Source organism: Stigmatopora argus, chromosome 3 (assembly GCF_051989625.1).
Source record: "Stigmatopora argus isolate UIUO_Sarg chromosome 3, RoL_Sarg_1.0, whole genome shotgun sequence".
Classification (NCBI taxonomy): Eukaryota; Metazoa; Chordata; class Actinopteri; order Syngnathiformes; family Syngnathidae; genus Stigmatopora; species Stigmatopora argus.
This window is the reverse complement of record NC_135389.1, coordinates 10,397,519-10,415,919: the sequence shown is the minus strand read 5'-3', so window position 1 is coordinate 10,415,919 and position 18,401 is coordinate 10,397,519. Positions and strand designations below refer to the sequence as shown.

The 18,401-nt window shown below is 39.6% G+C and overlaps 1 protein-coding gene across 2 annotated transcripts in view; it reads right to left on the bottom strand.

Moving 5' to 3' along the window:
• Positions 1-15,346, bottom strand: part of LOC144071030 (cyclin-dependent kinase 17-like) — a 30,573-nt gene extending 15,227 nt beyond the window's left edge. For both annotated transcript variants that reach the window (XM_077595713.1, XM_077595714.1), the window contains exons 1-2: positions 15,032-15,346; positions 1,002-1,150 (exon numbers count right to left, since the gene is read on the bottom strand). In XM_077595713.1, coding sequence (XP_077451839.1) covers positions 1,002-1,128 — 127 coding nt within the window. In that variant the 5' untranslated portion in view covers positions 1,129-1,150; positions 15,032-15,346. The remainder of the gene's footprint in view (positions 1-1,001; positions 1,151-15,031) is intronic.
• Positions 15,347-18,401: the final 3,055 nt, after the last annotated feature.

The window sequence follows — 18,401 nt, the reverse complement described above, 5'->3', positions numbered from 1 at the left end:
TCTCATTTTCTGTACCCCTTTATCCTCATTAGGGTCGCGTGGGGTGCTGGAACCTATCCCAGCTGGGCCAGAGGCGGAGGACACCCTGAATCGTTGGAGAGCCAATCGCAGGGCACAGGGAGACAAGCAACCATTCACGCTCACACTCAAACCTAGGGGCAATTTAGAGTGTCCAATCAGCCTACCATGCATGTTTTTGTAATGTGGGAGGCAACCGGAGTACCCGGAGGAAACCCACGCAGGCCCGGGGAGAACATGCAAACTCCACACAGATAGACATGACCTGGATTTGAACCCAGTACCCCTAGAGCTGTGAGGCCGATGCGCTAACCACTCGCTCCAGCGCCCCCCATGCACAAGTCCGATGTGTACAAATTTCATAATTCATAATTTTCATTCAGATTTCATTGTTGGCAAGTAGTATTAAAAAAAGGCAAACTAGAGCATTTAGAACATTGTACAGTTAAGCAAAGCAGTTATATTGCTGTCAAGTTGGCATATAGCCAACTTTATTAAAAGATATTCAGTAGTGACTTTCTGGGTCAGCGTTAGATAAAAATGTGAGATTTTGGCTTTGGTGACAAGACGAATCCAGTTCATTAATATTCAGCTCACTAATTCCCATTTCAAACAGGGAGTTGGCAGGCCGTGTTCCAGATCAGAATGATGTTCAACTAATACTCAGGGACACTCGCGTGTAACAATCACGAAAGCATACTTGACTAATGGGGATTTTTCTGTCACTTTTGCTCACATTTGGGATACATTACACACAGTTAAATAATCACGGTATGGACAGGCAACATGAAAGAGAAAACCATATCAAGCACCATAAAAGTTCCTTAATGAGAACGGTGTGCATATCAGATAATCTGGCCAAAGTGGCAGATTAACTGGAATTCATTGTGATGTTTAAGTTTGGCTGAGTTTTTTTTTATAAATTGGGAAATGTATTTCCAAAATGTACATGCTTTGAAGAAGAGTCCAATTTGGACACTCACCATGATCCTTCAAAGCATTTTCCTCAATGGTCATTTGCTCAGCCAGCTCCGAAAGCGACTCGTCGATAGTGTGGCTGCCTCGCAGTGTCTGAGAGAACCGCCGTTTTAAGCGCTTCATCTTTTCCATGGAGCTCTCGGGAAGAGGAGGCCTGCAGCATGACAGAAGACAAAGTGTACATGTCACAGGAGATAAAAGGTAATAGTTGTACTCTGGGTATCTATCTATCCACCGCAGGCCTTGACATATTTCTTGACAAAGAAACAGCTGCGTTAGGAATCATTTTTTGTGCAGTAAAATATAGAATAAGTTGCACATTTTGTAGTTCTGCTCTTTGAACGTAAGTTCACACATTCAATCATTCTTTACTCTTTAATCACTATGTAATTATAGCCACTGGACATTTTAGTCAATTATCCCTCCCCCCAAAACATGTACGTGTGCGTGCATGCACGTACATGCATTGCCTATAGAAATATACCAATTAGCATGTAGGGATTTGGTACATCTATCCAAAAACAAACCAAGTCATATAAAGTGTGGCTCTGGAGAAATAAACGTCATTCGCCTGCAGCCATGTTTCACAATCCCACATCCAGAGAGAGTATTCAATGCCCCAGTGATTGACTGGACAACAATGACGCTGGCCAAGCGGCACCGTAATGTTAATGATGACTCTGCTCATTGGGGCGCATTACTCAACATCCCGCCGCTAAGAAAACATGACGAGTCGGTGAGAGATTCTCTCGGGCTGAAGTTAAAAGGCTCAATCTAAACTGCCAGAGGAAAGGGTAGGAAATGGAGAGAGGACATTGGCAGCCCTTGCAAAGAGCCAGAATTCACCACCTTGACAGATCAGGACATGTATCGCTGATGAATAAAAAGATGGGATAACAACACAGGTGCCCCCCAACACTGATGCATAGCATACAGCCTTAAATGTGGCTGACACTAAACATGTCGGGTTTGAATCATTCGTCACCAAACTTTATTGCCACTAGTCTAGAAGATTCCAAACCAAGCCACTGTAAAGTGCAAGTGGATTCAGCAGCAGCTTGTTTCTATGGTAACTTTGGAATGCATAGCATTCAGGTTTCTATTTTATTTTAATTTTTTACTTGTTTTGATCAAAAGCTACACACATATGGACCCACAGAATTAAAAAAAAAGTGATTCAGTTGTAACATTTATCCAGAATGTTGTTTACAGACATCTCACATCTGCTTCAAGAGAGAACGTCCATACATTTGTGGTCGAGTTGGTTAACAGCTACAGGCCAACGGTGAAGAAGACAGAGAGACTGTAAGTATCATGCATATGTTATTATGTTAATTATGTTATTTTAGGTTTATTTTGTTGAATCCGACTGTGTGTTAAAATGCCAGTTCATTTTAAAAGTGAAGACACTGCTGTAAGCAAGCAATTTAGCTGAATGTCAAAGTGTAGACATACAAGTTTAACTGTTTGCATGTTGAATTTCAGAACAATTTTTATGTGTTCCGGGACTATTCATCATCTCTTTGGCTATCGTATGTTCTTCGCCTTCGAACATTTCATGCTTTCGAAACTGAGCACTAGATGTCACGATCCCCAAATTTAAACAAAGATATATTTTATATTCCTAAAGTCGTCGTCGTGTTTTCTGTCTGACAAACGTTCAAATTACTGTGGGGAGAAAAGCGAAAGGGAATGTCAACTGGCCTGTCATAACAGCTGCACATCGGTCAGTTGCACCCGGCGACAATAGCAAAAAGCACAAGCACGCAGTCTGTGACATCAACATGACATAACAATGATTTTTGCACACACATTTAGTTCATTGTTGTTGCGCTTATAATATTAAGAATGGAATACTTGACTCTTGTTTCCAAATTTATCCAGCCAGAATGCTCATTTACTGCTGTGGGCATTTCCATTCTTTAATTGGAATACTACTCTTCAAGTTTCATCTGTTTGAATTTGTTTAGATTGAGTGCAAGAAAAAATATTGGGTGCTGAACATTGATTCTGAGAGAAAAATGCCAAAACATTGCAAGACAGACAAGTTCAGGCATGTCACACTTAAGTACTGTATGTACTGTTTATATATGTCAGTAAAAAGTGCGTGCAGAAAACTAGGTCGAATATTTGGGGGGGGGGGGGGGTCTTTTTGCACCGGTGAATCGTAATATAACAAACAAATTTAAATGAACTTGGATTACGATGCAGACACACTCAAAAATAAGTTTAATCTAACCTTACACTAAACTTAATTCTAATTTTGTTTTACATTTTTATACCTTCTCCTGGCTGCGTTGGCCGTTTGCCCCACCTCCACCCTCACGTTCACTATCGAAGGGCTGTTTGCTGTTGTATTCCCTTCAAAATATTCTGAAAATGATGCACACAAATGTCCACACACTAGGATCACGCACGACCACTTGCCAACGAGAAGTAGTCTTGAATTAGCGATCGCTCCGCCAACAGGTTAAGGGGGAGAAAAAAACACTGAAAAAATGCAACGCTCCGCCCAGTGCTTGCAGAAACATTACAAAGAGGTAGTTGCGACCAGAGATATTACACGAGGAGTTGCGCAGCCAGTGCCCCTGATGTTCTTATGAGCAGCCAACGAGAAGTAATATATACCTCGTATTAGCGATCACTCCGGCATTCGCGCTGAGTGATGGGGAAAAAAAATCGGGAAAATGCAACGCTCCGCCCAGTGCTCGTAGATATCTGTTATACACGAAAGACATGCGGCAAAAAAGACAGTGCGCTACAATGATAAACAGCCTCATGTCTTGGCCACCTGGCTTTCTCGCATCTCAAATTTTTTCTCTTATCTAGAGATAATTATTTGCTCGAAATTTTACTCGTATCTCGAAATGCTCGTATGTAGGGGTGCTCGTACGTCGAGGTACCACTGTATTTTTAACTTGAGTTAGGGTACCTTTTTTAACATCTGTAAGTGATTATTTTGCCATCAATACCCAATTCAGATGACTGTTTCTGTTTCTTTAAGAAGTAGCTCTGTTACAAAAGCGTCAGTGAGCTCCATTATTTGGCTGCATTTACTCATCAAATATCAAATAATAATTTGGTCAAAGAACAACAATTTTGGAAATAACTATTGAACCAAATTTAATAAAAAACCTAATAAACAAAGGTGCGGATTTCCTTGTCTATAAGAAACCATGGCCCGAATGAACCAAAATCACGTGGGGTTCTTCAAGGATCCATTCTCAGACCACTCCTGTTTTAACATCTAGGTATATAGTACTTCTTCTAACTCAAATTACGAAACATTGCAACAACGCTCATCATACCAATGCAAATGACACACAACTGTACATTTTTGAGAGCCCACGTCTTATTGAGTCAACGTTTATAAAATCAATGAATGAATGCACCTGAATTTTCGTCAACTACATACATGGAAAAACAGGTGATCAATTTGGACCAAAAAAAAGAAAAGTCAAAGATTTGTGCTTACCTTTGCTCAATGTCACTGACGGCAACAAATCAAACTAGAAATCTTGCCGCAATTATTGACCAGAAATCGGACCAGAAGTAAGACTAAACATCACAATGTCAACAGGCCTAACATTGATAACATGCTGGCTGGTCAAAATTTGTGATTGATTTGTAGTATTTGATGGGATTACCATCAATCACTTTAATGTGAAGCTCATTCTTTCTCTTTTGATTCATACAGTATGGTTGCTTTAAATTTAATGAGTCATTTAAATCTCATTAGTTACCAAACAGAATCAAAGCACTAGGCTGCTGTCCCATGTTCCATGCCGGGGATTGAGGGCTTTGGACATGATGCCTGATCCCTGTTAAGTAGGCTGGTCCAAGATCTGAGCCCCAAAGCCACCGGGACTGGGCCAGAGGTGGCAACAGGGGGAACCAGTGAGGTGGAGGGGTCTAAGCATGGGAGGATTGGGGATTTGTTGCCATAGCAACCTGGGGGTTTTCACATTTTTAAAGTGCAGACATTCAACGAGGCTGTGTGCATACTGATGTTCCATCTCCCATCTTACACCCCTTTCGCTTTGACGTATGCACCGTAACCCCTAAATCACAGGTGTGGTCAGCAATTGAGAAATAGCAATGACAAATTGGTCATGAAACCATGTTTCGTAGGCAAATTAGCATCTCCTTGCATTCAACCACTTTCTCACTGTAGCATGAAGGAGAAGGTCAGGAATCCCACAATTAGGACCCAACCTCGGGCATCAACAGGTATGCAAAGCAAAACAGTTTTGTGCATCTGCAGCCTACGTTTTCAGGCCACAGGGTACTGTCTGGGCCACCAACCAAAATAGAAAAATGCAAGGTCATAAACTCCTCTTGACCCCATAGTGGGACTGTGTCAACCAGTTGTCAGGTGTCAAGCAAGGTCTTCTCTGAAAACTACTAGAAGCACTGATGTAACATTAACAAACTCAACTGCAATACATTTTTAAAACTAAAATTAGATTAATTAATTTCCCAGACTGTAATGTGACAATACACAGACAGCTACATTCAAGATGTAGGGTGTATGTATATATATATATATATATATATATATATATATATATATATATATATATATATATATATATATATATATATATAGATATATATTCCATAATTTGCTTTAAAGGGTATCCCAAGTTTTTTTTTTTTAAACTTAAAAAGTGAGGAAATATTTGGTACATAATTTTTTTTTTACAAAAGTCCCTAAAGTAGTCAATAATTTTCTGAGATATTGCTTTTTGAATCCAACTCTCCAGCCACTAAATGAATCAAACATAGTTGGAATTTTTTTACTTTAGAAATTTTTTGATAGAGTGAAAATGACTTGATTTTGTGTCACTGGTGCATGCTGTGTTTTCATGTCATTTGATATGTATTCTGAACAGATCCCTCAGAGTAATCTGAGACAACTGAATGCATTATGTTGCATAGTTGTATAGTACAAATGGGTTACACAATTGCAACATGACACATTGTGGTTACATTATGAGGTGGCTTAAGTACCAACATAAAGCTTGTTGCTTGTTTAAAACAAAAAACAAAAATACACTGCTGGAGGCATATAGCATGATGGCTGACTGGCGCATGATTCATGGGTGAGATCAGCCTAGCCCATTTAAAGAGCATACTGTTCTCACTCGGACCAAGACAATGAGGACATGAGTGGAAGAGCTGGCTTTATCATGAGACTCTTAGTTTGTTACATAAAGAATGCATTGTATGCACGAACCACATGGACTTGAAGAGGGGAGGAGGTCTGTGACCTGTGGTGACTGGCCATTCTGCTCTCTATTAAGAACGAATACATAAAGGATTTTACATGACCTTTAAATGCACAAGCCTAGTACGGACACCAGAAAAATAAAGATGAGTGAAGCAACAACGTCAAGTTTTTTTTTCTAACTGCCAAATCCCGCCACTTAATTTTAATGTTCTATCACCTCTAACTCTAGAATCTTTGTTTCAAGTACTGCAATTTCAGCGCATGGGACTGAAGACTCAAAATGGGTCAGAAATGTTTTTTCGGAAAAAAAGGATCGAGTCTTTGGGGGTGTGAGAGGGGCCTAAAATGTAATACCATTGCCTAAATTTGAGCTGAGAACCCCCCTGAAACTGTTTATTTTTTTCCTTCCGATACTTGCAGATGACCATGTAGCTCCCTCCATATTGGCTTTTTCCACCAGCAACCCCAACGCAACACCCTATACAACACCTGTTTTGCTGGTAGACAGGTGTGTGATGATACGCTTTAGAGATGGGCAAGAGGGCGAGTAGATGTAAAGCCAAAAATGTTACGCAGGTCCATAAGTCTCCCAGGCAATGAGACTGGATGGTTGGCCTGATTAACACCGCTGCTATGGTTACAACAGCTTGAGTGAGAGGTTCACTCTGGTATAAGCTCTCTCCTGTGACCTGGTCCTAGGACCTGATCTAACGGCTACTTTAATGGTAACGCATTTTGAGGGAGAATCAATGTGAGATAAAACATTTGTGAGTGGGGAAAAAGTGTTTCAAAGTTTGGCAAAACTGTGCAAGATGTCGCAGGTTTCTGACAATGATCCAATCTTACAATGGCAACCTAACCAGACGTAAAGTATCTTTTCCCCTTTTTTGTTGGATTTTTTAAAAGTTTAAAGACAGGGAATATAAACTGGTTAACTGGAATTACAACACCTTTTGTAGTATTTGTGTCTACCTACCAACCCATGTATCGCAATCAAGTAAAGAAAGTAACGATGAGTGTGCATATAACAAACCTAAATCCACAGAATTGAACAATCTGTTCATTGTTTTGATAAAAATTGTGCTCAACCTGAATGAGCGGTACTAAAAACCCATGACTCACTTGATCTTAAGCTCGAGCATTCTAGTAATGACAAGAAAAGTGGTCACATGTACACTTAAGAGTTGATGATAGACACTGTGTGAAAGAGGGAACGGAGAGTCTCAATGACTGAACGGGAGCTCATCTGTTAGTGACTCACTGAAAAAACATCGTGTGCAGCGTGTCCTCAGATTTCACTTCATTTCTCCCAAAATTATTTATTTACAATGAATAGTGTTCAGCGAACGAGAGGTTAGAGCGTGGGCCTCGCAGTTTTGCGGTCGAGGGTTCGATCCCAGGTTGGTCCTCACTTTGTGGAGTTTGCATGTTCTTCCTGGGTTTGCGTGGGGTTTATAGGGGTACTCCGGTTTCCTCCCACATCCCTAAAACATGAATAGTAGGCTGGGTGGACACTCTTATTTGCCTCTAGGTACTGAATTGATTGCTTTTGATTCAATCAGTGGTTCTATTTGATGGTTAGTGCTTTTATTTTGATCAAGAACAATATTATTGGGTGCTGTTTTTCCTTAAATAAAAGTGTAAGCACAGATTTTCTTGTATGTGGAAAGGATTATGGCAATTTCTATTCATTTTTTGAAGGAGATTATTTCGTCTTTTTGTATGTTCAGTTACTTTTTAGTATGAAAATGACTTAAATGAACATGATTATTATCCCAAGGCATCATTGTAAATACTATTTTAAATTCCAAAGATGGTTACAAAACAGTGTGTTGGATAGTCGACAGGCATTAAATCCAGTTTTGTATTTGTGATATTGAGTATTTGCTTCCAGTGTATTACGTGTTGATCCTGTTTTGAGCACCGCAAAAGGAAGATTGTATTTACACGCATTAAACATTGAGGCACAGAAGTCATCTAAAAACCTGTTTAACGATTTAGCGCTTATCTGTTATGCAAAGATTGCATAACGTCAGAGTAAAAAGTGACCACACAATCATGTTTGTTTATGAAGACTTAAGCTTGCTTACCAAACAGGAATAGCGTACCAACTGGTGTCTTCCAATTTCCTTCACAGGAGTTTTGTAGCCTTCCCCTAGTTATTCACCACAATGCAAAATACCATGTAGTGACCATTGAAAGCAACATTTATCCAAGTATTTTTTCTCTTTTTACAAGTATTTCATATGGAACATAACTATGGTTAGAGTAACAGTGTTCAGAAGGAAACGTCTGAGGGACAACCCGGATGTACATATCTTTAGTTTTCCCAGGCCTAGGACATGAAGACTGGCGTGTGTTTTTGGCTGCTTAATCAATGTCAATAAAGCATCGCTGCTTGGCTCTTGGTTTGACTGAGACTCCCATCTTTTGCTTGCGTGTTACGGCTGCACACAGGTTCATCGTATGCGTTGTTTGCCGTAGAAACCGCCTTCAAGAGAGAACACTAACAGCTAGGTTGCCAGCCTGGCCTTTTGGCCAAGTCGTGCTCTCCTGGTCTGCTGACCGCAGTGAGCTTCGAGTCCTGACCTGGATGAGGTGGACGGATCGCATCTTCTACGGACCTGTTCCAACCGTTTGCAAATTGACATCTCGGTCGATTAATGGAGCTTCACTGTAAAGGCGGAAAATGAATTACAGACATGACACTGGGGAGTTAATCACTGGGGCGTGGCCGCGTGGGCTCATCAGATCGGAGTCAACACAGCTGGGGAGCATCAGCATGGGCCAGCAGCACCATTAGAGAGACACCCCCCGACTCAATTATCCACCCCCACCACAGCTACACTAGCAAACTCAGCAGGGGCTCGCTGCCTTTCAACAATGTTAAAAGGGAACAACAAGCCATGCGGCTATCTGTTTAGGGGGCCACGCAGCAAGACGGGGTTATCACGCAATCGTTGCCATATCAAAGAGCTAACAAACGCAGCTGAGCGGCTTTTGTAGTCTCTGCGGTTACCCTGATGTTTATCGGTGAACGTTTATGTTGACAATCTCGGATAACGTAATGCCCGTAGTGACATCTCTAAACAGTGGCACCAAATAAAACTCTAAAAGAAATGCTGCTTTATTAGCTTTAAAAAGTGCGACAATTTTACAGTTTCTGTATGTTTGCTAGTCTTCAGCCATCTAACCATCAAGCAGGGTTTTCCTGAATCAAATTGAGGCAAAGGTGGCACCATTTCACAATTGTTTTTGTATATTAATAATAATAATAATCGGACATAGGCCCTGTTGTCATTATCAACAACAAAAAAGCCTACTTGTCATCACACCCAGAAACTGCGTGTGACGAAATTGGTGGTGCTTCTCCATAAGATGCGTTTACTCGGCAAAAGACCTAAATAAGTGATAGTTACGGAATCTTGTAATTTGGCATTCTGCTGTTATGGATACAATATTGGATAACTTTATTGGATTGGATAACTTTATTCATCCCGTATTCGGGAAATTTCATTTGGGCAGTAGCAAGAGGGTGATTAGACAGAACAACAAAGCAAAAGCACAAAGTACAAAGCAAATCAAAGTAAATGGGATCATTAACGCGTTTACTTCATGCTGTATTTTTACTTTATGATGTATATGCATTGTATTTTTTCCAAATTCTATCCCCCCCCCCCCCCCCCAAGTAGTTGTCGAAACGCTCCTTCTTTGCTTATTTTATGAGACATATCTGAGACCTCAAAAATGCATTAAGGCTCGTGTAAGCAAAAATTTCATTTAAGGATAAAAAAATATGAATTACTCTTTTGAAAAACCACAGCTCGTTTCTTCTAAGGAATTTGCAATGGGTTATTTTTGTGGGGTTTTCATTACAACACCACAATACTAACTGAACTGAAGTCTTCAAAGTGGGACACTGTATTATTGTAACACTTATGGAGGCCGAATTTTTCCTGATCAGTTTAGTGGAGTTCCAAATGTTACAATTCTGGGGCCGTTGGAATTCCATCCATCCAATCCCACCTCTCCTCACAATTGCCATGGGCATAATAAAGCCTAGGTCAGCTGACTGTGGCAGCGGACACCCTGTAATGGATGCTAGCCAATCGCACAGCACATATACAACATTTCACACTCACAGTTCCACCTGCAGTGTGTTAACCAAAAGGTTAAAAAGTGGTGAGCAGTGATGAACGCAAAATAAAAAGGCAAACACCTTCGACCCAGAGTAGAAATCAACAAGGGCACTACAGTCCCTTTGTTATGATGCACACCTAGTTTTGACCTCCTGCGGGAATTCTTTTCCCACTATGCTCAATGCCATTTCAATTTTTGTGCGGTGAGAAACTCAATCGGCTTTAGAATCAAAGGGAAATTGATCAGGTGATTGATAAAGACTTATTTTTAGCCACAGGGTTTTGGTTTGCATTTTGCTTCCTAATTATCGTGATTCACAGTTGAGCTGCGGCAGGCCTGATTGGGTCTTTCAGATGTCTAGATTTAGAGGTGTCATAAAATATTCTTCAGCAACTAACCGGTTGGGTGAGGCGTTAAGATATTTGCTCGCCCATCTCTTTGGAAAGCAAACAGGCTGACAAACGCAACGTTCTCCGCTTTCCTCTTTGATGACTACTTTCTTCTTCTTTGTACTTTCCAGGAGCCTGGAAAACCTGATTCCACGATTATGCCTCCCACTCACTATTTTAGACAGTTTTTTCTGGATCAAATTGAGGCGGACATGGGTGGAATGATTAAGAGCAGCTTTGTCAAATTTTTATACTCTCACAAATTTATATTATTCGTCAGTCACTCTAACTGTATATATTTGGCGGATTCTTTCGTTATTCAGCAGAATAACTGAGAGATTAATAGATTGTAATATTCAACAATGATAATAAACCTGTTGAAAATCTCTCAATTACCTCTGATGATAGCACTCAGGAGTAGAACAGAATAGAACATAGGGAACTACTGTTTGGCAGCCATGAGTATTTCAAATAAAGTACAATTCAAAATTGAGATATTACCTCAGCTGACAATGATATACAAAGTAGAATTTTTTTAAATGAATTGTTTTTACATTGAACATACAGTAACTTTGATAAATTACCACTTACAACACTGAAACAGATCAACAAACCTCTTACTGTTCTAACACCATTTATGTTACTTTCAAAATGACCTCATTGGTTGTCGCCGTTATTGATAGACGCTCATTCCAAGTTGACTCTCAGTCAACATTGCACTGAAACATGATCATTTTCAAAGCAAGCCACCTCAGTACAAATGCATTTGATGTTGATTAAATTTCAATGCTAATGAATGGCTTAAAAAAATAAATTCTACCATTAACGAAATCCATTTTTAAAAAAACAACCTTAAAAACGCTAACCATGAAATGGCCTATAATTGCCGATACTTAGGGATACTGACTTTTTGACTTCTGATCCTATCCAGATATACTCAATATATGTTTCGCCGATACTAATTTAATTTTCACCATATTTGTAGACCAGTGAAAATGATGCATTTCTGAATAGATGAAGCACTAAAAAGCGTGATCCGATCATGTGACTAAATCCGATATCCAAAAAAAGTTGTATCAGGCGGCGATAACGATATTGAGTCACTACCTAAGATTGCCACAAAAGGGCTGTAAAATTCTTAATGAAGCTCCTAAATTCACTTAAAAATAGTCCGTTGGCATCAAGATGCCAGGAAAAAAAAAAGCATCAAACATCTTAATACAAAAGCATCTCATCCTACAAAAGTCTTTCACTGGGGAAATCTTAAAGTTGCGAAAGGCGAGTATGAACACTGTCCCCATTTTTAGTAACGACCACCCAAACCTATCCAAAAACAGGAAAAGCACGCAATGAGTGTTCAAAGAGTGACGAGAAAAGGCGATAATAGCCCCTCAGCTGTTTTAGACACTCATCGAGTTGACAAGCCACATATGTGGTTATTAGCCTATGGCCCAATCTAGCCAGCTGGCCCAATCCAGACACTCCCAAATTCGGGAATCGGGGAGTGGAGGCGGACAAACCTGTCAAGCATTTATGTCTGATGGGGGCAGGGGGGTTTAGCCTCTCGGTGCTGGATCCGTTGGGTTAATGCGGACGGGGAAGAATAAGGAAAGAGTTTGTATTCATGGCTATCTATAGACTGGCGTGTTGCCTGTGACATGGCAGCTGCTCTCTGGAGAGCACCGACACATTAACCTTCAGACAGAAGTCTTGGCCAGACGCTTCACAGTCAGAGGAAAACACCCCTTGTGACAAGAATGTGGGTGATTCTTGTTATCTGGGAAAGAGATGTCCGCTACATACCGTTACACAAAATTAGAAAAGTACGATTGAAAATTGTGGGATTCAGTGACAATGCCTAAAATGCTATGTTCAGGGGAGACTGGATAATCATGAACTTTTGAATGCATATCTGACTATTTGGTGTTGGTGAACTGGCTGTTTTCAAGGAATCCGCTTCCTTGCCTTTCTGTGAGTTTTCCTTTCTCTTTGTTCTAACCTTGTGATGACACTGTGTTGCACTCTAAATTCACCATGGTGATGCTTCCAACTATCGTATGAGTGTCCAATAGTTGGACTTTCAAAACTGAATACAGCCAAATTAACGCTTTGGCTGCCACTAACAAAAGTACTGAAACATTACAATTCGTAGACAGCCATCGTAAGAATAAAGGCTATCAAATTTCACCCCAATGTATAATCGATCTTTTTGAGGGTGGGAGTTTATATTGATAATTTGGGACGTGTGGAAATGTTTTTGATGGTGGTTCCAGGAAAAAAGTTTGATGAGATGATGGCATACTGGACCAAAATTCGATCTGCGCCAGGACTCAGTGTTGGCGTGGCCACAGCTGTTTCGCAGGAGGTCGGGTTACACCGGTGCATCAATGTCCCCCAAGGTCTTTATCTGGGGGATGGCCCTACGTGGTGGCAGCACACGAAACAACTCAGTGCCTTGGAAAAGTAAAACAACCGCACCTAATTTAATTTCTAGGCTGAAGTCAAAAATACATTCAACCTCCTTAAAACTGCATACTTTTGATTCATATAGATAGATATACATTTATTGCCACTATACACTACTTTAAATGAGATTCAAATTTACTTTACAGTGTGCTTCAAAAAAATTACACCAATTATGAAATTACGGGCCTCTCATTTTTTTAAGTGGAAGAAGTTAAACAATTAGTGACTAACCAAATACGTATTTTCTCCGCTTTATAATTACAGGCCCAAATCATTAAATTTGCAAAGGGCTACAAATACCATCTAACAAAGAAATATTAAACAAAATCAACAGTAAATAGCAAAATAAATATTCTCTAATAATATCATTCCTCGTTTCTGTTTGGTCTGTCTTGTGCTTCATCTTCCTAATGTGGGTCATTGAATGTTTGGGTAGTACCAGTGTGTAAAACAAGACGATACATGCCAAAAGAGAAAACTGCCAGACATCTAGAAGGTATCGCATCTTGTTTTCTGAGATTGAAAAAAAAAAAAAATAGTGTAAAGTGAGCCCTAACCTGTGTGGGATGAGAGCTGTGAGATATTAATCAGTCTGTTTACAAGAAAGCTTACACAAATATCAATACTATTTCCTGCAATTTTAGAAGTTACAAAAAATACAACAAAAAAGTTCCAATAAAACTACACAATGATACAACTTGACATAAACCTCCATTGCAGGTACTGTAAGAGTCATCTCAAGCATGTTTAGATACTATAAAGGCAGTGTTTCCCAACCACTGTGCCGTGAGCAATGGTCAGGTGTGCCGCGGGAAATTCCAAGAAGTCGTACAATGTAAAATTCAGAGGGAAAAAAATGAATATGAATATAGCGAGATTAAAATTGAAGTATTGCAAGATTAAAATCAAAATAGCTTGAACATTAAATTATAGATACTATTACAAGATTCAAATTGTGAAACAGTCATTTTGTTGCTTATTTTTTTCTCTAATATTAGATTAGAGAAGGTCACTTCATTCATCCCGTATTCGGGAAATTTCCCTTGGGATTTTTTTCAATGCAAAAGTGTGCCGCAACTCAAAAAAGGTTGGGAAACACTGCTTTAAGGTAAACAAGAATGACAACATTTGTCATTGCAAAATATCCCCAAATTGATGTGGCATGCCATTAGGCAAGGAAGTTTCTCAATTCTTCTTTGTTTCTTATATGTATGCAATTCTTTTACATGTTGCCCACTACATTTTGATACTAAGATAGCACATAACTAAAATACCATAGTACAACACACACAATAATGTGTGGGCGAAAAGCATGGCTTTGGATGTTTAAATGTCACTAAAAATAAATTCCTGCAATTGTTACATTTGTTAAATGTGAAGTATTTACTCCTGTGCCATGTTTTTGACTATACTTGATCGATTGTAACGATTTAAATGTGCAAAACGTGTGGATCTGAGATCATGCAATGTATGGTCACGGGCATAATAATGATACCAGCAGACGGCAATTGCCCCATGTACCTACCTTGTACGGATATTTTCCTGATTTAAAATATCTTCCCAATGTTGGGGAAGCACAAAATCGTTACGAATGTATTAAAGCTTGGTGGCCCGTTCGTTAGGAATGTGAAGAGGGACAAAAAAAGTGCATTCTATCCACAAATAGTGGAACAGTCAACGAACGCATTTTCCGCGTGGTTGCGAGTCGCCAACGGAGAGTGCAGCTTGGATTTCGCTAGCGACATTTAAATAACAAAAAAAAACATAAATAGATAGATAAACAGATAGATAGATAAATCCTACTCACCAGAACCGATAAGCGCTGCTCCGACGGGAGTCCCCCCCGACCTCCGAGCTTCTTCTCGAGCCGGATGCCGCCGTCTTTCCCTGCTCGCGTGGTGGATGAAAACGCCAACTTCTCTCGTTCTCTGCTGCTTTTCTGGCTTAGATTTTCTTTTCTTTTCTTTTTTTACATTGGAGGGGCGATGGCGCCCGGTACGGTGGTGTTGGGGCTTTTAAATAACGCTTGTACGACGCGTTCCAGCCGTGTTTTTTTCTCCCAAGCGAGGACGACCATGATAGTAGTGACACACGGACGGGGAATCCGACCGACGACAAGAGCCGAATCCTCTTTGCATGGCTATTTTGGGGGAGGAACAGCGTCACCCCGTGGCCAAATGAGAAAAAAACAGGAAGAGGGGTGACGACAACTATCGGCAACACAGGGCCCCCTGTTGACAGAAATATTGAATTGAATGCTATTATTGTCATTGTATATGTACATGAGTTTAATGAGTATAGTATAAGTATGAGATTTAAAGCCTCACCATGATAAATATACACACACATACATATACGTGTGCATATATACATACATATATATATACATACATAAATATACATATATATACATACATAAATATACATATATATACATACATAAATATACATATATATACATATACATACATATACATATATACATATATATACATATATACATATATATACATATATACATATATACATATATACATATATATATACATATATACATATATACACATATATACATATACATATATACACATATACACATATATACATATATACATATATACACATATATACATATACGTATATATGTATATATACATATATACATATACATATATACACATACATATATATACTCATATGTGGAGAATTTTAAGTACCTGGGTGTTCCCCTCAACAACAAACTAGACTGGTCCACAAACATTGATGCCCTGTACAAAAGGGGCCAGAGCCACCTCTACCTACTGAGGAGTCTACGGTCCTTTGGAGTGTGCAGGACACTGCTGAGGACTTTCTACGACACTGTGGTGGCATCTATAGTGTTTTATGCAGTGCTCTGTTGGGGATGCGGGAGCACGGAGAGGGACAGGAACAGGCTGAATAAGCTGGTCAGGAGGGCCAGCTCTGTTCTGGGCTGTCCTCTGGACTCTGTGGAGGAAGTGGGAGAGCGGAGAATGCTGACCAGGATGATGTCCATCATGGACAGCACCTCCCACCCCCTGCATGAGTCTGTGGAGTCCCTCCGAAGCTCCTTTAGCAATAGACTGCGGCACCCTCATTGCAGGAAGGAGCGCTTCCGCAGATCCTTCCTCCCATCAGCTGTCAGGCTCTTTAACAAAAAATGGCGTGGCAGTGTTAAGACCTACCGTATGCATGCATGTACATTTATGTGTATGTATGTATATATGTGCTAAGCAACACGCTTATTTATTTATATATTTATTCATTAACTTACCTATTACCTATCTATTTATGTCTAAAATGCCTTTCCTATTCCTGCATCCTCACCCTCTTGCTACTGTGACAACGAAATTTCCCGAATACGGGATGAATAAAGTTATCCAATCCAATCCAATATATACATATACACATATATATACATATATACACATATATATATACACATATATACACACACATATATATATATATACATATATATATACATATATATATATACACATATATACATCAGTATGTATATATATGTATATAGGTACATATGTACATATATACATGTATATATGTATGTATATATCAGTGGCGGGCCGTCAGGGCCTTCAAGGCCTTCTCTGCTGGCCTAAGAAATATCTGAATCATATTATATTTTGTCCATCAATACTTATTATTCCAAATGGTCTGTTAAATTCCTTTCATTGCTTTTCCCCCTGGTTGCACTGCGTCCAGATGTGTGTTTTCATATTGAAGCATTTAACCAATCACATTTCAGCGATTATTTGTAGCCAGATCAGATCTGCCTCAAAGCCTTCACAATCAGTTCTTGCGGGCTCTGCTGCATTAAACTAGACTGTTGCTTTTAACCAATCAGATTTCGAGTTGGCAACCCCACAATGATTTTTCATAGGCGTTAGGATTCTGCTGGCTGGCTGGGACATGTCATTGCTTTCACAAACTATGATTGGCTAGTAGGTGGGCCAAAGCAGCCAGAGATCGCAAACTCCACCCACATGGCCGACAGTGGCAAAAACAAATGGCTTCTGTTGCAGATTTCTCTCACAAAGCTATTTTCCAGACGGACTTTTACAGAAAAAAATGGACATCATTAAGAAAGGGCGGTCAACTCCGAAGCTAGCAAGCCTGTTACAGCCGGGAAAATGGTGTGCGGCACTTTCAGTGTGCTAACTTAGCTCCACAAGCAAATAGTATATTGTTGTTTTGATTTAAAGCCATTTTCAAAACGGACTATGCCAGAAATATGACAGGACAGGCTCGACTTTCATCATTAGCTTCGATGGCGATAGGAAAGAAGGAAGAAAGAAAGGAGGATGGATATTGTGTAAAAAGGATTTTTGGTGAGTAAAATATGGCTATATTCCTAAATAATATTTCAATTGTAGGCCAAGTTCTGATATCTGAAAAGCTCCAGTGTTTGTATTTAAGCTCCAGTGTTTGTATTTAATCACAAAATGCTGCTAGGAAGTGGATTTTACCCCAGTTTAATTTTTGGCGTTTCACCATTGACGTCCATCGCTGTCTTTTGCCGGGAAAAATCACCCCCCTGGCCTGGTTGTAATGTCTCAAAAGCTCCAGTATTTGTATTCAATCAATAAATGATGATAGGAAGTGGATTTTACCTCATTTTAGTATTTTAGTGCATTTTTTGTCATTTCACGTATGGACGTATCGACGTTCATCGCTGTCTTTTTACTGGGGAAATAATACTCCGGGCCCGGTTCTGATGTCTAAAAAGCTCCAGTATTTGTATTTAATCAATAAATGCTGTTTTCGGCTGGATTTTACCCCATTTTCGGGCAATGTTTGCCCGTACGCCATTGACGTTCATCGCTGTCTTTTCCCGGGAAAATCACCCCCTGGCCTGGTTTTAATGTCTGAAAAGCTCCAGTATTTGTATTTAATCATAAAATGCTGCTAGGAAGTGGATTTTACCCATTTTTGTGCATTAATTTATATTATTTTTTATGTGTTGCAGCTGTAGCTGCAGTAGAGGTTTCATAGCCATAAAATAGTTTTTGAGGGTTGGATTGATACGTTGAAGGCGCTACCAGAAAATGCACCGCCCGCCACTGGTATACATACATACATACATATATATATATATATATATATATATATATATATATATATATATATATATATAT